This window comes from Plutella xylostella, chromosome 27 (assembly GCF_932276165.1).
Source record: "Plutella xylostella chromosome 27, ilPluXylo3.1, whole genome shotgun sequence".
Taxonomy (NCBI): Eukaryota; Metazoa; Arthropoda; class Insecta; order Lepidoptera; family Plutellidae; genus Plutella; species Plutella xylostella.
This window is the reverse complement of record NC_064007.1, coordinates 2,229,366-2,250,297: the sequence shown is the minus strand read 5'-3', so window position 1 is coordinate 2,250,297 and position 20,932 is coordinate 2,229,366. Positions and strand designations below refer to the sequence as shown.

Sequence of the window (20,932 nt, the reverse complement as noted above, 5' to 3'; positions counted from 1 at the left end):
AAAATTACGATTTAGCGCCATCTGTTGGGTGGAATTGGGAATCAGAACTATTATTATAGTCTCTGATTCTGCAAGGTATGGCAGTGGAAACGGAAAAGACTAAACGTAAATACTTTACGCTAAATAATAGGTAGCGTAGATGTATTTCTCAATATCACATAACATACCGAGAATGTCTATGTCGTAGAAGAATAATTTCGAATTTCAAAACTGTCAAACGCATTGCAGATATACCGATATCCGAAGAGATGTCATCTCAAAAAGCATTGGTAAAATCTCTTATAAAGTACTGGCTGCAAGAACTGACATTATTTAAATTTCTTTTTTTTCCGAAGACGCACCGAACTGGCCAGTATCAAGTCCGGTTATTTGCGTTTCCCACGGACTATCAAATTCGAAGTTCGAAGCAAAGATAAAAGCCGATTGTTCTAGCTCACTCGCTTCGGAGAACGCTTTGTGTTACGAAAATAAAAGTGCTTCCATTTCAAGTACGAAATCAACCAAGTCGACAATTTATAAAGGATTCGAAAGTGTTGGCTTTGTGGAGGAAATAAAAAAAAAACTTCAAAGAGAAGACGTTAAAATTTCAGTTAAGTACTTCTGAATAATTAAGATTAGGTTGAAATTTGAACCTTTTTGTGAGTGAAGAAAGTCATTCTATTCAATTCAAAGAGCATAAATCCTTATTGCAAATATACTAAATTACTTAGGTAGGTATGTATGCAACCATTAAAAAAAATATAGATACGTAACATAGAATATGTATCACCTCAGCTTATCTAGACGATTATGCCGTTTTTTATCAGAAAAAAGTGCAAAAAACTAACCTACCCAAGGATAAGCATTTATATGGTATCTTCACTAAATAAATTGAACTTTGAGCCTTATATCGAGAGACAAAGAGCTCTATTCAGGTCACAATGTAAAGAGTTGTGGGTCTATAATAGTGTGAGGTCGTGGGTTATCAAAAGTTTTCGTTTTGCGGCAGTGTGCTCCAACTTTATGATATCGAAGCGGCCAGGATTTACAGTTTGACATCAATGAGCTGGGAATAAGCCGTTTTAAAAAGTTAGTGTTGTTGTCTATTGGCGGATAACGCTTTCTCGTTGTTTTGTTTTTTTTGTGACCAAAAAGTTTTTCCGTATTTTTCAGTTTCGGTTTCAATGAAAGTTAGGCGAAACAGTTGTTTAACTGAGTGGTGTATTGCTGGTGGGTATACATGTTCAGAATTTTAAAGTTTGTTAGTCGCTGGTTAATCAACCTCATAATTAGTTCCAAAATGATAAATATTATAAGTACATATTATACATATAACATAGTAGTAGATAAAAAACAAGAAAGGTTTTACATGCAGGCAATGACAAAATTTAGCTGCCATTGCTGTTCCATATCACTGGAACATTTTCATTGCTCGTAAGTGAATGTATCATACTTAGAGCACATCTTAGGATTTATTTAAGTCTTTTGTACCAACTGCAGGAGACTGTCACGTCATCATCACGAGCAATTACGTTAAGAAAGTAACAGGTAATTGAGATAATATGAGTATAAAAATTCTACCTGCCACGGATTTATAATAAAAATAATGAATAATCATGACTGTCTCCAGCTGTTTCTAAACCTAAGTATTTCCACGTGAATTGTGCCCGAGAAACGAAGTTAATTAAGTTATTTAATCATTTATTTTAAGACCAATCTCCAAATGGACAACGGCTTTTCCTACCCGCAAATGATGTTTTCTGTCTTTCTGACTTTGACGAGGTAATCGGGCTTGGCAGTATTATCCTGTTTTTTCCTGCCTCATTTTGGCAAAACTTATTAATATTGTGGTACAAAGAAACAGAGAACTAAGTAGGGAATATAAATATGTATATCTATTATGTGGATAAATAGCTCCATCTCCTTCGCTATCAAACAAACTTATACAAAAAAAATATTACCTACGCAACTTTTGATAACTAATTCCTGTGCTGATATCGAGTGTCCAAAGCACATAAAGTAATCAGGTATATTTCGACAAAGATAACATCTTGATGTCAGTGTTTTTTTATATATTTAAGACAAATCAAAGCTCTTAGAATCTAGTCCTAACTAGTGTTGCCCAAATTCAGTCTTGGTCTTGCAGTCTTGGTCTTGTTCTTGCGTTTTTGCAAGACCAAGACCAAGAACAAGACCGCGTATTTTTAGCAAGACCAAGACCAAGACCTGACCGTGCAAGACATGAGCAAGAACAAGACATAGCCTGCAAGACTCTTGCGTCTTGCAGCTAGGACTTAGCGCTATTTCACTGAGTAGTTAGGTGTAACAGTTCAGTGTATAGGTAGGTACGCTTAGGAATTCTATGAGACGCAAAAAACTGTATCAAAGAATATGAAAAACTGGACCTATGCGCATTACGACTAATACCATAAACATAGCGAATAAAAATATCTATTAAAATCAAAAAGTAAACTTTAATAAATAGTAATAGACTAATAGGTAATTGCAAGACTTGCAAGACTCTTGCTGCAAGACCAAGACCAAGACTGAGAGCGCAAGACCAAGACCAAGACTGAGAGCGCAAGACCAAGACCAAGACCAGGTGTATTGGCGCAAGACCAAGACCAGGTGTATTGGCGCAAGACCAAGACCAAGACTGGCTAAGTCTCGTCTTGTTCTTGCATTTGGGCAACACTAGACTCCTAACCTATCAAGTAAAAAAGGTTTAAACCATAATTTGATCTGAACCAAAGCCTTCAGAATAATTACAGTTACAGAAATCAACTTTATCGATCACCACGAAATCCAATAAAGGCGAAATCAAGCGGGATCAGGAAAAAAGAAAAAAAACGCGATTTCATAAATCCCTAACTCCATTATTCAAGTTGGGCACGCACTTAATTGACCGTCTAGACTTCGTTCCGTTTTTGAATAAAGTGTTCCGTTTCCGTTATATTCCAAAATGGCTGCCGCGTCAACCAATATCCACAATTCACAGCCTATCGCTGCGTAAATAATAAATGAGATCGACTATTCCGTGGATGGAACATGAAAACTCATTGGTATACAAACTCTATGTGAGGAGCCAATATCGGTATTTTCGGAAGTGTGCCCCGACATTACATTTGAAGGCTGGCCGTTTGTAAAATTGGATGTTTCGTTTTTCGTTCCAATTTCGAGACGGGATGTTTTCTTTCCTGATTTTTTATTTACGTTTTACGTTATTGCCTGAGGTTAGGTTAGGACTGAGCGTCACAGTGATTAACGATGATGGTTAAATTAAAAACCTCAAGTTCTATCTACTCCACGGCGTCGCTGTAATGAAGTTACTGTAAAATCACGTAATTTCCATACACTTGGGACAAAAAGCCAACCCTCATTTCGAAGGCGAAACTGAGATAGAATAACTTAACAAGAATTTCGTCTAATTGTATAAGTTTACAGGCAAGTTTTCGGTCACAGATACAAAGTTATTCGAGCGGCATGATTCGAATGCTCGCAATGATCCTCTCCCAAGTCGTTTAATCTGTGAACCGGCCCTGTTCCGCTATTTCCGTCAGCTGTCAGATTTATACAAGTTACGTCAGATTTTACAGATAAGCGATGCTGTGAATGGATTGTTGATTGCTAATTCGAGGTGGTGATAAGGTAGCTATCTATCGCATTGAAGTAGGGACAGTTTCATTTTATACAAAATATAAGTTAGGCAATAAAAGAAGAAGGATTTGTCTTAGCTTATAAAAGGTAGGTTATAATCTTATAGTACCTACCATATAATATACACCAAAGATTAAATTAATAAATAGTTAAAAGAATGTCCGTTTGTGGGTTAACAAAGTAAGTACAAAAGGTATACATTATAGCTTAACTTACGAACCTGGTTGTACTAGGGCATGCAATACCGCAATACCGGTATTCGTAATACCGGGATCCCGTACAAAATTCCCGCTTTTTTCAATACCGGTATTGAAAGTTAATACCGGTATTGAAGTAATACCGGAATCGGACTTTTTTAGGCTATAAATAAAGCGATTAAGATTTAGTTAGCCTTGTGTGTGTATATACTGTGAAAGCGCACTTGTTCCTAACCGTTTAATGCAGTTTTCGGCTGCTAGAAATCTACTGTTGACCATGCGTAAACCGGCACCGGATGTAAAAAAATAGTTTATTCTAAAATTTAAACTCTAAAACTGATTTCTCGTAAAAATCTACAACAAAATACAGAATATGATTGCATTTTCTTGTTTTATTTTGATGTATACGACCTTTAAACACAGTATATGCCATTTATTACAAGGAAGTCTAATACCGGTATTAATACCGGGATCCCGGTATTGAGTTGTAATACCGGAACTCAATACCGGTATTGAAAATTGTTCCGGTATTGCATGCCCTAGGTTGTACCCTACCTATATGTATAAGAAGTTAATAACAATAACTGTAGGTCGTAGGCATATACTTTGTATTTGTAACCATGCGAACATCAATAAAATTGAGAGATGGTTAGGTAGGGTATATTATTGCTTCTCAGAATTCATAATAATTATAAAGCAATGCTGAGAAATCATTTTCTTTTGTAAGAATAACAAAGTACTTGAAAGGAAAAAATAAAAGTAGACAGTCTAGGTCTAGTCTAAGGATCTTAGCTTATTTATATGTTAAACTAATGGAAATTAAGGTTAGGTAAGTTCGCTAAGTTTACTAGTTATAATGTTAATAAAAAATATAAATTAACTACACTTAACCTCTTCTGTCCCATACAATAGCCTAATATACTTGTTTGAAGTACCTAAGTATTTACTGTATTACCACAAATATATATGTATTTAACACCTGTTTATTATATTAATATTTAAAACGCGTTTGGGAGCCCTAAACATCTTTTTTATGGGAGTCTAAATAATGTATCTTTTATATGTACTAAGTAGTTAGAGCTACTTAAAACCTACATATTATACTATACTACTACTCATTTCAAAGTTACGGATAAAATTCAATCCTGTTCCTACCTATAAATTTTTAACACAATTCCCACGCTATGTTTCAAAAAACCTCATTTTAAACCAAGACGCTTCGGCTCGGCAGCAATCTAAAAAAAACATGCTTAAAACGAAAAAGTCGGATAGGTATAAATTATATTTAATAACACGAGCCGATAGACGCATGTTTTTTAATTAAAAAAGATCATCGTGAACAAGCAACTTCCATTTATTAGTCCCTAACCTGTAATTATAGTGTAATTATCCTATAAACTATTAAAACGTGTATAAATCAAAAAGTTTTTGACTCACTGTTCTTATGGTTTAGGTTTAGGGAATAGGTTGCTACGTATCGTCTTTATTTCATGGATAGTAAGTGTTATATTTGACTTAAATTTTATAAAATTTGGTATCTGCCACCGTACTGAATAGTAGTCTTACGAATTGGATGGATCTTATACATTTTGGTACCTATTCATTATCAGTAGTATAATTATTGATAAAATATAAAGTAAAAGATAATTAAATTGAAAAAAGAAAATACTTTTCATTTTTAAAATAAAAAAAAACAACAATGATTTCATGATTCAATGGCGGGACAATATGATAATTATTTCCTCAGCTTCCTTTTGTATTTTACCTATTATTTTTACACTCGAGCACGGGTGCGAAACCTCACATAAATATCATAAAAATTCTGGTGGTAAACGGAATAATATGAAAAATTCCACTAATATTAAAAGAACAGCGAATATCCGGCGAAACAATGTCTTATTTTGTTTTCTGTCGTACATCAAAGGAAAATGTCTGAATAAAATTATTACCTTTTCGGGTATTGTGTGTGGTTTTTGTCCCTATGAAAGTTTGTTATCGTAAGGCTACTCATTCAAATGTAAAGCTTTTATACCACTATTATTACGTATTTAAACGTAACTTACTCACTAGTAAGTCCCTCTTCCGAAAGACCGTGACACAAATCATTATTTTAAACAACTTGAGACAGAAATACACTCACGAGCAATGTAAAAGTTCCAGTGAAAACAGCACTAAATAAAAAAAAAACAACCACTCACACCTTGTACTAATCTACTCCCTTGCGGGGTAGGCAGAGGTGCATTGCACTGCACCCACTTTTAGCACTAAATTACTCCGAAACTAAACGGAAAAGATTAGCTTAATGGCGCTGCCGTTGTCTGCAATATTAAAAGTAAATTTAACAGCGCATCTGAATATTAACAACGAATAACCCTCCTTTTTGCTTCGCTTCTAAATTAAATGTTTTAAAAAATTGGGGCCATTTGGTGTCGACATTTTGTACCCAAGTGGAACTTTATTATTGCTCATCGTAACAATAATCAATAATCAATAATCAATCAATAACCATCCTATAGCTAAAACTAGGTATGGTAACAATAAGATTAGTACAAGTGAAAGTCTTCGTTATAATGATAACATTAATTTGCCTTCTAATAATTACATAAAAGACTCTAATATAAGTCATAAAAAATTAAAATATAATTAAAGTGAAAGGCTGAAAGTTAATTTGGATGCTGAGTTAATTTTTTTTGTCTAAAAAGTACGCAATAATGGACTTGTGTCTTTCTACCGTGTGAATATGTGATTAGATTACGCAATCTAGACTAGGCAGAATAGTATTAAATTATCCAAAACTAAAATATTAGTAACCAAACTATTGTATTCTGCTTAATTCAAGCATATGGATTTATTGTATGAGAGTAAGTAGGTACCTATGTATCTACTTACGAGCCGAAAGTTGGATGCTTTTTGAGTTAAGTAGGTATGTGCTTATGTAAACAAAAAAGCGTAAAGTATCATAATAATTTGGATATACCTACTGTTAGAAGAAATTTATCATAATACCCTATGTGGTCTACATTCTTATTTGGAGGAACAAAACACAGAACAGAAGAAAGGTGTCTATGGTGTGGGCGATTTTTGACGTTTACCGGCATCTTGTTCTCAAGCATAAATTGCGCATGGCTTCATAATTTTAATTTAAGCGAATCCTAGAAAAAATAACATAGTAAGTAAATATTTTAACGTTTAAAAGATTCAGAAGTGAGATTGGGCCTTCCGCCACTAAAATTTTCAAGTTTAAAAGTAAAGTTCATCAGTTTCCTTATTTGTGTTAAAACCGTAAAAATAATTTCTTGTTTTGGTAAAATAAAGACTAATTTCAGTAATAAAACGTTTACATTGTGCATTTTGGTGTGTAATACGAATTTAAAAACCAATCCTGTGTGCGGTAATAGACGCTTTGTTATTTTATAAAAATAAAATATCTTACGATCACGACGAACTAACCTTTAAAGTTACTAACCTATTTTGTGTTGTGCATTGTGAATTGTGCTTTTAACCTGCTGGTGGTGAAACAGTAAGACTGTTGGATTGTTGCTATTATTGCATTGAGTTGCCCATGCAAGTTTGGTGAGCTGTAAATAACCTATTAACTATTCTACTGTAAATACCTTGTGCCTTCTGAAAGATCATTGACAATTATTTCGTGTGCCTATTGTAAATACTGTGTTCTAATTGATTGACTGTGTTCTAATTGATTGCCTGTGTCCTTATTTTGTGTGTGCCTAATTGTAAATACTGTGCCCTTGCTATTTCTAAAAAAACTACTTAGTGTGTGCATAAATTAACAATAATTGCTGAACTTTATTAACTTAGTGCTTAAATAACTAGGACATACTTGAAGTAGTAAGTTTTGAGCAACATTTAATTAAGTGGGCAAAGCTTAAGCTTAAATTAACAATTACTTAGTGGGTGTGATTATTTAAAAATAATGGGGCGGAATAAAAATAAGAAGCGCTCTCATAGCAGTTCTAGTTCATCCTCTTCAAGCAGTTGTGATAGGAAGAGATATAGATCTAAATTAAAGAAAAAAGAGAGGCGCATTGATGCACTAGAAGATATAATTAAGGTGTTGAGAAATAGCTACCATACTGGAAATGAAAACAATGAGCAGGGTACTGAATCTGTGTCATCTGTGCCAACAGCAGTACCTGGACCTAGTAGTGGTGGTAATGCTAGTCTACCAATAGTGAGATATGTTGGGCGGAATGACTTCATCCCTGACTTTGATCCTCAGACTACCAACGTCCCTGTCGAACACTGGATCAGAAATTTAGAAAGTACTGCTAGGATGCATGGTTGGGATGAGCGTACTCTCATATGCAACTGTACATGTAAGCTAAGTGGATATGCAAAGGGCTGGTACGAACGGCAAGCCTCATTTGAAATGAGTTGGGATGAATGGAAAGACAAAATTATCAAAGCATTTCCGTTTACCAAGAACAAGTTATCACAGATCAGGGAACTAGTCAATAGAATGCGTCTACCAAATGAAGATCCCATAGAATTCTACTATAATAAATTGGGCATTGGCATGTCATGCCAGATGTGTGACGAAGTTATAACTGAAGCCATCATAGGGACGCTTGGGAATCAGTTGTTAGAAGTAGGTGCAAAATCAGCTGGCTGTCATAACACAACAACACTATTAAAGTACTTAGCCAGTGTGAGTACATCAAACTTTGGTGTAAATAAGTATCAAGCAAGTACCAGTGAAAGAAAGCCTAATAATACTCCTTTAAAATGTTTTAATTGTGGAAAACCAGGACACAAGGCTTCCAGGTGTCACCAGAATAAAGAAAATATGAAAGCTGGGATAAATAAACAAAATAATAAATGTGCTTTTTGTGGTCGATTGGGCCACACAGAGATGGACTGTTTTAGAAAGAAAAATATGAATAAGCACTGTTCATTTTGTAATATGAAGGGCCACACTTTGGAGGAGTGCAGGAAATCTAAGTCATCGCCTCAAAATAAAGTAGTCCGGAAAGTACAGACTGTCTGTTGTGATTTTTCAGACAGAAAATATTTCAAAACAGTGCTATTAAATGACACTCCTGCTGAGGCTTTCCTAGATTTTGGGAGCTCCTGTAATACAATAAAACAGAGTTACTGCCAAAAACAAAACTTGGCTTTTACAGCAAATGATGAAATTGTCATTAAGGGCTATGGAGACGCTTTAACCTTACCCATAGGTATAGTCACAGCCAAAATAATGGTGGATGGGATTGACATGACGACCAATTTTTATGTAGTACCAGACAATGTACAGGAGTTTGATGTATTGGTGGGTCAACCATTTACAGAAGCCGCAGATGTAGTGGTGATTAAGACTGCTTCACAGTTGAGTTTCTTCAAGAGGGAAATGGCACTTGAATTAGCAGAGCTATGCGAGGATACTGGAAAAGTGCAGTTACATCCACAAGAAGATGTTACTTTGGAACCTGGTATTAATAAAGTATTTGTGTGGACCACCCCAGCAGTAAATGCAACCCTAAAAGTTAACCAAAGTGAACAACGGCAGCCAATGTATGAAAAGGATGTTGTATGTGAAGAAGTTGAGAGTGATAATGGTTCTGCAATTCTTAAAATTATTAACAGAACAAATGCACCAATCAAAATTAAATGTGAGGAATGTATAGCAAGAGCTGAATTAGTAGAAACACCAGAGTGTTCTGAAGCAATGCCTAATATAGGAGAACAACTGACAGATAAACAAAGAAAAGAAGTAATATCTCTCCTGAGGGACTATGATGACTGTTTTTCTGGCAGTGCTATGGCGCTTGGTAACTGTGACATTGAGATGGTGATTAAACTAAGGGAGGATAAGATCGTAAATTACAAGCCATATCGTATGTCATATCATGAAAGAGAAGTAGTACGAAATGTTGTATCTGAATTATTAGAAGCTGGTATAGTTGAAAAGTCTACTTCACCATATGCAAGTCCAGTACTCTTAGTCAAAAGAAAGGATGGAGGATACAGAATGTGTGTCGACTACAGGGCGCTGAATAAAATTACTGAAAAGGAAAGGTACCCATTACCTGTTATACAAGATTTACTTGACCGACTTGTGGATAAGACTGTCTTCTGCTGTCTAGACCTGGCTAATGGCTATCATCAGATACGGATTGCAAAAGAGTCCAGGCCATATACAGGGTTCATAACGCCTGACGGGCATTTTCAATATCGAATGATGAGTTTTGGGTTGTGTAATGCCCCTGCTGTGTTTCAAAGGGCAATGAATGAGATACTTGCACCTGTAATCCATGATTGTGCTGAAGCTTACATCGATGACGTTATATTATGGGGAGATGATTTTAAAAGTTGTTTGGACAATCCAAGAAAAGTGTTGGAATTAATTAAAGCCGCAGGAGTAAAATTGAAACGCAGCAAGTGCACTTTCCTCACTGAAAAAGTGGAATACCTCGGTTATGATATTTCTAAAGGAGAACTACGTCCCTCACCGCATAAAATAGCAGCTGTCAAGGATTTTAAAACACCAGAAAATGTTCATGAACTGCGCCAATTTTTAGGCTTGGCAAGTTACTTCCGCAAATTTATCGGTGGGTTTGCAACTATAGCCAAACCATTAACAACTTTAACCAAAAAGGATGTAGAGTGGTGTTGGGGCTCTGATCAAGCTCAATCTATGGATAAATTGAAGGAAATACTCACGACTGATCCAGTACTGGCAATTTACAGCCCGAACCGAGAGACACAAATCCATACTGATGCATCAAAGCTGGGTCTCGGGGGCGTACTACTCCAACGTCAAGATAATGGAGAATGGAAGGCAGTCGCTTACGCCAGTAGACAAACAACTGCTGCTGAAACTAACTATCATAGTTTTGAATTGGAAGCTTTGGCTGTGGTCTTCAGTATTATGAAGTTTAAGGTATATGTGACTGGCCTTAAATTTGTTGTGGTCACCGATTGTTCTGCTTTGAGATTAGCATGGTCTAAAAGGGACTTGTCACCGCGAATAGCAAGGTGGTGGCTAGATTTACAAGAGTATAACTTTGAGATTGAACACCGACCAGGAACATCTATGGTTCATGTGGATGCTCTCAGCAGAAACCCAGTATTATGCGAAATAAGACAGATAGAAGAAAAAGACCTAGTAACAACACTTCAGGCTGGAGACGAAGCTATACAATCCCTTAGTTTGAATTTAAAGCTGGAGTTAGAAGCCAACAAACACAAGAAGAATGGGTTACATAAAGACTTCAGAATAGTAGATGGGATCTTGTACCGCATAGTAAATGGTAATAATAAACCTGTTTTGCCCAAAGGTGCTAGGTGGCACATTATGAAAATATACCATGATGATCATGGGCATCTTGGCCTTGAAAAGTGTCTTGAAGCCATACAGGCGAAATATTGGTTCCCAAAAATGAGAAAATCTGTAGAAAAGTATATTTCCAGTTGTATTGGTTGCCAGTTTGCTAAGAAACCAACTGGAAAACAGCCTGGGCTAATGCATCCTATTCCTAAGGGTACTTTGCCCTTCCACACGTTACATGTGGACCATTTAGGCCCTTTTTGTAAAAGTAATGGTAAATCTTATATTTTTGCTATTATTGATGGGTTTACTAAGTTTGTCTGGCTAGAGTCAGTTACGAGTGCAAACACTAAAGGAGCTATCACTGCATTGAACAAATTGTGTCATATTTTTGGATTTCCTGCAAGAATTGTCAGTGACCGAGGGACGGCATTTACATCCAAAGAGTTTCAGAATTACTGCAATGACCATGGGATAAAGCATGTATTGAATGCTGTGGCAACACCTCGAGCGAATGGTCAAGTTGAACGTCTGAACCGCACAGTGTTGAACTCTTTGACAGCTCACATGGGCGAGGAGCGTAAAGGCTGGGATGCGTATCTGCCTAAAGTTCAACTCGGTATAAATTCGACTACTAGTCAGGGAACCGGCAAGTCTCCTATGGAACTACTGTGTGGTTTGCGACCCCGTTTAGCAGGCGAACTAGATGTTGCTGTGCATGACTCTAACCTATCTGAAATAAGGGATGATGCATCTAAAACTATTGAGGATAATGCAAATAAAATGAAAACCAGGTTCGATAAAGGTCGGCGTGTAACTAAACCAATCCCGGTGGGAAAGATGGTGATGGTGGAACGGAAAATAATGCGACCAGGACTCATGAGTGGTAAACTTGTACCAAGGTATGCGGGACCCTATAAAGTGACTGCAGTGTTACCCAATGATCGCTATGAAGTGACGTCAGTTACTAAGGGAAAGAGGATGTACAAAAACACAATTGCCCGAGACAAGCTAAAAGTTTGGAAACCCCGTGAGGGAAGCTCCTCTTCAGAAGAGGACTTGACTGAGCAATGATTCCTATACAAAATACTTTATGTGTGCTTGCCTTCGGGGCCTCACAGCACTAAAACCATATCATGCTTGCCTACGGGGCCTACACAGCATAAGTGTGCTTGCCTTCGGGGCCTCACAGCACTAAAACCATATCATGCTTGCCTACGGGGCCTACACAGCATAAGTGTGCTTGCCTTCGGGGCCTCACAGCACTAAAACCATATCATGCTTGCCTACGGGGCCTACACAGCATAAGTGTGCTTGCCTACGGGGCCTACACAGCATAAGTGTGCTTGCCTTCGGGGCCTCACAGCACTAAAACCATATCATGCTTGCCTACGGGGCCTACACAGCATAAGTGTGTTTGCCTTCGGGGCCTCACAGCACTAAAACCATATCATGCTTGCCTACGGGGCCTACACAGCATAAGTGTACTTGCCTTCGGGGCCTAACAGCACAAAAGCATCTGACAGCTATGCCTATGGGGCCTCTCCAGTGGTCCTCGGGGACCGAGGAATTTCAGGATGGCCGAACTGTTAGAAGAAATTTATCATAATACCCTATGTGGTCTACATTCTTATTTGGAGGAACAAAACACAGAACAGAAGAAAGGTGTCTATGGTGTGGGCGATTTTTGACGTTTACCGGCATCTTGTTCTCAAGCATAAATTGCGCATGGCTTCATAATTTTAATTTAAGCGAATCCTAGAAAAAATAACATAGTAAGTAAATATTTTAACGTTTAAAACTACTGAACCAACTTTGTAACTGTACAGTATCACTTTAACTTGTATTTATTTAGGTGCCCGTCAAGCACACTTCACTTTTGTTTACCAAAAACCGAACTAAAATAAATAAACTAAACGCGAAAAGCTTACAAACCTTACGAAGCATAAACAAACGGAGGCATTCTGGGAAACATTTACTGTCAGGCGGCCATTTTGCTTTAGAATGAACATTTTCGGAAGTCGCAATAAAAAAACTAATTACACTCGCCCAAACTAATTCCTCCATGTGGGAACATATGTTGAAATGTAAAACTAACTTTGGTTTCGCCTTTAGTTAGTTACAACTGATCATTGTAGTTCTACCATTAGACCTGCTGAACTTATAGTTGGACTATTAATTAGATGCAGCGATCGTCAGATAAGATTTGGCAGATAAGCAAAGCATACATACATATATGCAAAGCAATTCTGCTTAAAGATATTCCATAGCTAATGTTCAGTGGTGGTAACCCCCTGCTCCAATTTGGCACGCGAGAATTGTCTACCCAATAGTTTTTAGCTTCAGATTACGAACCTACTACCTACATAATTTGGAAAGGTAACAACGCCTACAGATAATATATAAATTGTTATTTACTGTAAAAATCTCTTAATTTTCTGAAAACTTCAATTATTTCGGCTACTTCGCTACTGGAGTTTAATATGTCAAGTAGGTAGCTAATTTCCTTTTAATTAAGGAACATTTAGGTTTATAGCTGGACCGGAATATTTTTGGTATGGGTTAGTTTATATTCTTCAGCAAGTACTTTAGTACTTTCCAACTAATAATGCAATAAATTGGTACCTCTCCAGCCACAACAGAAAGTAATTAATCAACGTCAAAAAACAAACATAACGATAATGACTCATTCGTATCGGGAGATTTCGGACGAAATAGATGAACGAAAAAGTTATTAACGAAGCAGCAAACAACTCAACTCCACAATAATTGCAGTGGCAACACTGGATCTGGGGCAATCGTGCGTAACGGGCAATATTCCATTATAACTTCAAAACGTGACTATAAAATTCCGAACTAAGTCTCGTTCGCTTTCTTCGAAAACATTTTCGAACCTTCGAACCGAAATTACGAGCTTCCAATGTTGACTAATATTTTAAGCGTCCCAACGGATCATCGTATAGTATAAAATAAGTGTCCGAACGGATCACGGCAAAGTTTAGCCCCCGCGGGAGCACTAGTGATGTGCAAGCAAACTCATTTAGCCCCGTGTTCTACACTAGTTAAAAGTTAACACTAGGTAACTACTTGCCTCACAACTTTAACTGTGATCTACGTTGTGCTAATGTTTGCCGGCAGCTGGTGTTGCCATTGTTTATAAATGAAAATGAGATTTAGATTTCACGTCAAAAGTTTGGCTTGCTATGTAGATTCAGTGTTAAAAAAAACTTCAACACTGATTTTATAGCTGCGACTGATAGAATTCGTAATGATATTTATACGTGCAATGTTTAAAACAATAATTTATCTGGAGATCACGAAAATACATTATAAGAATTCGACAGTTGATACCAAGCATAAACTATATACCTATGTTACGGTACTATTAGTAGCAGGTCGAGTGAATGACTAAAATTTGATTAAGAGCGCTTTGTCCTAAATTAGTACAAAAAGTCGCCTCTTGATTAAACTTTCACAAATAAAATTGAGTAATAAAAAGTTAAATACATTTGTCAGGTGCTCCGTCGTAACGGATTAAGGTTATGATTGTAATTACAGGCAAAAAATATATTGGATAACGTAAGAAGTAGATACTATGTAGGTCCTACTAAACATCATTTTATCTAAAAATGTTTTTTTTAAAAAACAAAAAAAAGTGTAAGGTTATAATATTATGTGGTTGAAAATATAAGTGAAAATATAATGGTGGTAACCACCACCAGTGGACCACTTTACCAGCGTGACAAACTAGAGAAGGAAGCTGCTTATAACTAGATATTACACATTGATAGTCTTCCCCCGGTGACTGTCTACCCCACCTTACTATACTATACTTCCACAGATAGTCAAAGAAAGCCAAAAGAGCACACCTCGTCATTTTGATGAATTTTTGGTCTACAACTTTATGTAATTCGTGTACAGAATTACCGTCTAGAGTGATTAAGACTTTGTCTCTCGATGCCCTTTTTATAAAATTGCATATGTGTTTTAATAATAATATTTACTCTTAGTTAACAAAGAATTAGGCAAGCAATAAATTATTATTTATAACTGTTGGGAGTTCAAAACTGTGAAAATGCTGAGACATTTTGTTTAATCAGTGAGATTCGACATAACACTGAGTTGCTGTTTTCATGTCATGAAACATCCCGTTTTGTTACATGTAAAACTTTGTATTACTTTCATAGCTATTGAATTCTCACAGGGTCATAAACTTTTATTATAATTATAACACAACAAATTCAAAAGCTTCAACCGCTATTAATCTCGAAACGTCTAAAATAGAAGTTCCTAAAACAGTTAATTACTTAAGCGTTGTGTAAAATCGTTACTCGTGATAAAAGAGCGTATTATTCAAGGCTATAATTAAGAAAAATATATTTTGCCGCACATAAATTAATGTAACAACATAATCTATAAGTCATCCGTATAACACGCTAACGGCCCCTAAAATCCGTACTTCCGTCCATCTCTAAAAATACCACGCCTCGAAAACGCACCGAAACTAAATCATAGAGTACCGTTATTGAGTGAGCACGCTCTAAGTATTTGTTTTGTTTCAACAAAGGATTTAACACTCAACACATTTTGCGCCTTTTCACAAATGAGAATATGAATGAATGTTTCCGACTATGCAACATAAATTTAGCAACGTTCCCAGCGCATTGTTCATCATTTCTATTCTTGCATCTCTAAAGCGCTTAGTATTCAGTGTTTTGTGAACACCTAAATTAAAGTTATATTTCATTGCCGGTTTAAAATAATAGTCCATTGACATTTACCTAAATGGAGACATTAAAACTGGAAAAGCACTAACTTGAGAAGACATCCTCACGTTACTGCTACCCAACACTAGATGGCGTTGCCAACCGCAAAATCGAGGCAACTCCCCATTCAGCAAGCACGTACTTTCCACGAAATTAGATTTAAAATGAAAACTATTTAAAGACTTTACAGCGACTTGGACCCAGCCCAGTTAACCAAATTAGCTTTCAAGATTGAAAATTGTGTCACAGAGATAATTGAATTCAATTTTGGAGAAGGTACCGACCTAACGTTAAACGATTTAAAAAATTAATTGTATCCACAAGTTTAAAATTAAATATATGGCTTCTTGTTTAATCATGCTTTTCTAAACAAAGGTAGGTAAATACTTATAAATACTTTTAAAACTAGAGCTTTGATCTTGGACAAAAACATCCTTATTATCTTAAAGCCGTTCTTCCACATCAACTGTTACAAAGTTTTAATTAGAATAAGCAATGAAATTTCTGGCGTCCATTTGGGAGAAGTAAAAATTGAAACGATTTCTGGAGTGAAATAAACTTTACACCGCGGTCACGTCTTCTGATTCAGTTTGGTCACGGCTTTTGAGTTTCGAATACTCTCAAAAACGTACCATCAACGACATAAAATATTGAAAGCTTACCGAACACGAAATATAATTCGATATTTAGTGTATATTATATGAATTTAAAAAATACTGTAAATTTATGAAACATTTGTGTATTAAAAGAAGCTAAAGTATTGTTTGTAGAAAGTACTGTTTTTTAAATCAATTTTTTCCGATTGATTGTTAAAAAAAGTTTATTTTATCCATTAAACATTACGCACAAAATATTGAAATTATGGAAGCATGTTCTACATAGAGTAGGTGGAATGGAAGTTGAGTGGTGAAGTGTTTCTATTGAAGCACACCAAAAGGGTTCAATACCTCTGTACCTATAGGTAACTAAGCGTAGGATCTTAGTAACGAACCACTGATTTTCAGGTTCCACCCAGGTGGATATATTAATAGTTACAGTTAATATATTACAAGTTTATAAGTTGGCATACCTATCGGTTTGTTATCGTAAAATGTAATTTAGAATGAATGCAAAAGTTAATGTATTTTCTATAAATTCATTACTTTTGAAGGAATTATTTCACAGCACAATTAAAATTAGCATCAACTGATCTCAAAAACTATAAATAAAGCTTTTCATCTCATAAGAAACCTATATTGAGATTTTGTTTTTTATATTTAGGTAGGTATAATATATATTTCCAAAAAGGACCTAGCTGAATCAAATTAATGCAAAATTTATGGTTTGTGTCCACTAATGTAAGCTACGCACGCGAAAACATGTTGATGACAAATTAAGCATGAGATTTGAAATTTTAATTCGGTCTCTGTGTGTGGCCTACGGTCGTCAAAAGGCATTTTCGTGACAGTAATGTTAAGTTATGTTCTCCTAATTGACACTAAATAGTCGATAGAAACGTTTTTGACAGTATTAAATGACAACATGCCTGTCAGTTTGTGTGAGAGGGAGCGATAGATTCGAAAATTTATGGGAGGAAATGCGATGCGGGTAAGTTTTTAGTGATAAAATTAATGGGTGTTTTCAATTCTGTACGACAGTTATTCCAATGTCATGAGAGCTTCTTAAAATTGAATCGGTCGTTGTTCATTACATTTCAATCGACTTCTCTGACTTGGAAATCTGTTATTCTCTTAAGATAAAACGTATGTTATTTTATTGATGTAATAAACGTTGTTATTTATTTCACGAAATCCAATATCACTCAATTTTAACGATTCTCGCTCCATTTTGATTTCTTATCGTGCTAATTTAAATATCAACATTAAATCGTCGAATGTGTTATTTATTGCAAGAAACCTTAAACCAATGCTTTTTAAGATATTCCAAGATTCATTTTAATTTTAGTTCCATTATTTCTATCTTTCTTTAATCGTTGTAATTCATTTGGCTCGATATCTGTTGTATATAAATTAATATTCATTATGAATACCAATAAGGATATCAGTTTACAAATAAATCACTCGAATAAATGATAGCCTACATTATTGCCGTCGTAAATTATCTGGTTATGATCACTTGGGAAGAATAAGTAAAAAAAGGTTGACTCACCTAAAACTACCAATATAAAACACAAACTAATGTACAAGATCATCAGGAATCTTTGGTAAATAATAAACTAACAATATCACAAATAATAATGACAATCATCTACGTGATTGTCGCACTTTTTTAACAATATCACAGTTCACATCCCTAGCTACGTGGACGTGGTCACACGATCCCATCACTAATAACATTTCCAGCACATATTTTTTGTAGCATCCGACTGCATCGGGCTACAACTTTTTCTCCGCTCCCCAACTTTAACTTTTGGTCATCGTACGTGATCCGATCCAGTCACAGTCACCTTTCACAGAAACACTTCATATCACTGGCCGTTATTGAATTGAAACTCATAATTCGAATTTGTAATTTTTCACTGGTTTTGATCAGAACTGTTAAAATGTACGATAGTTTTTGGTGCGGACGGACAGCGGTCCGACGCCGGCGGAGGTCGAGTTGCAACTGGCATGAAGTTTGTGGGGAGAGGTGAGGAATGCGCGGCGCAGCGTTGCCTGCTAGTCGCCAGACCGGCTCATCAGCCAGACGAAGCGAAGAGGCGGTCTTGAGCACCCAATTTACAATAATTCGACGGTGTTTTCAAAATCGCCGGGTAATAGAACCAGCTACGGTCGTGCATTGGCGGTGGCATCGCCCTTCGTCCCGACCGCTTTTTCGACGTGAATTTCATAAACATTCGGATCGTCTTTACGGTTTACGAATGTTCCGTCTCTGTCTGGTTAAACGTGATGATGTTTGGAGATAACAAAAAATAACAGGTACACGATCTCGGGGCCTATTCGAGCGCTCGTGTTGTTGTGAAGTTTCAAAATTTGGGTTGGAACATGCGTCGCCCGATTCCGTATTACCGTATTTCGATGCAAATCCGCGAATGCAAATATTTGCGCTTGTACTTTATATGCAAATACAATTTTGTATTGTGCGAGATTTTGGAGAACACTTATTTGGCATGCGCGGTGTATACTTCATCGTAATTGCTTCGGGCTACAGCCAGAGCTAAACTATAATCAATAAGTTAATTAAATTATGTTATATTGGCTTGCCTTTCAGTATCGAAAATAATTATAAGCGACTTTGGCTTTATATTGATTAAAGTTCGAGAGAAACATAATGTAGCAACGCAAATTAATTGAAGTTTCCAGTTAACCAAATTAATAATAATTTGTAGGTTCTCACACTTTATGTAAAAAACAGTGCTGACTTATAAATTGAATCGTTTCTCATAAACAAACTTTACGATTCATTTTCAATAACTTTTCAACTCTTTGATGGACTCGTAACTACCTACGTACCTACTTATTATTTTAAATTATACTACCAAAGTCGGCATCCTGCTATACTCTACGACAGTGAACCTATACATATACATATACCTACAAGTTACTGCTCTCCCAGCACAACATGATAACGGCAATCATAAATTTAATGTAGCGAGGTTCCAGTGAGTACTAAACTATAATCGTGATGGTCGGACGGCGATGGGCTCTGTACAGCGGTTACATCACTATTCCGTAACCCTCAAATACACAGATCTGGACCCGTATCGAATTTTGCGATTAAAACCGATTAATAGAGTAGCCCAACCCTATTACTTCGGCTATTTGGTAAACCGCATTTGAGCACCGCGTTATTTATTTTAAACCGTTTTAGGGCCCTCTTGTTTGTTACAGGATTTGCCTTTTTTACTGGGATTTGATTTGTATTACATATTGTATTTGGGTGCTTTTAAGCTTAGGATAATGCCTGTGTAATTTTACGGTTTTCTATTTCTCGTAAAACAGGGTTCACTTGTGAAGGTACTTTATTTCAGTCTGTTTACTATGTAAAGATTGTAAAGTAATGATCCGTTTGGAATATTTTGAATTTGTTTAGAAGTTTTTGTTTAAGTTAATTTATTTTATGATGCATACTGCTACGGTTTAAACTAAATAGATATTTATTTAAATATATAAAAATCATATAGCTACTTACATACTAATAACTACTAACAATTTGTGTAATAACTTAATATTTATTTCATCAATTCAATGATCGTAATCAGATAGGATATTAAAATAAAAATTACTTACTAATAAAACTGAATTAGACAAATTCATGAGAAAATTCCACAACATGTCGTCTGGTCAATATAAATTTGATGCCCCTAATGTCCCATTTAGACATTCTCCAAGGCTATTTTACTAAACTTAACTACGCCCGATCGGCTTTATCGGAAGCATCTAAAACAAAAACGTATCTATTATCCACCCCCAACGATGAAAAAAACAAGCAAAAAAAAAATCCAAAAAATTGGGTTCCATTTTCAAAAAATAAAAGCGACTTTGAACAAAGAATAGAGCTGGCTTCGTTTGCCGATTTTGAAACTTAATAATTCGGGACAAAATTGGTTTTACAATGTCACTTGCGTTATTGACGACAGCTTGTGGCGTTGTAAAACCTACTTTGTTGTCAGTTACTACGGTTTAATAATGAAAGTTCTCAGGGACTTGGGATCACTCTGATTAAATTAAAACTGTAGGGTCGGTTGGACCAAGAACTGATGTCACAGATAGTTACAAGTTTTTTTAATGGACAGCGACATTTTTTGTTGTATGACAGAGAATTTAGTGGTTGTAAGTTTGAATATTATTCTTTGTTAACATTTTGATAGATCTGTTATAAATGATAAAGTATGACAAGTGTGGCATATAAAAGCCAGATACAATCATTACAATTCTTGAACTTTGACAATCTTAATAGTATTTTAAGCATCTAAATTTAAATAAATATAATTATTAAGTATGTAGGTATTGCGTTTTAGTAGGTATATTATTGCCTATAATATCAGTTTGCGGATGATTTTAACGTGTTAAACAAAGTCACAGTTGGGTACGGTTCAATAAATA

General features: G+C 35.8%; 1 protein-coding gene across 3 annotated transcripts in view; it reads right to left on the bottom strand.

Moving 5' to 3' along the window:
* The window catches only part of LOC105382892, a 531,219-nt gene that overhangs the window by 10,811 nt on the left and 499,476 nt on the right, over nt 1-20,932 (bottom strand). The window contains exon 1 of one of the 3 annotated variants that reach the window (XM_038110293.2): nt 18,036-18,596. The exons of the other annotated variants lie outside the window; for them this stretch is intronic. Within the exon in view, the coding sequence (XP_037966221.2) occupies nt 18,036-18,078 (43 nt within the window). The 5' untranslated portion in view covers nt 18,079-18,596. Of the gene's footprint in view, nt 1-18,035; nt 18,597-20,932 lie in introns of those variants that run through there. 3 annotated transcript variants of the gene reach the window in all.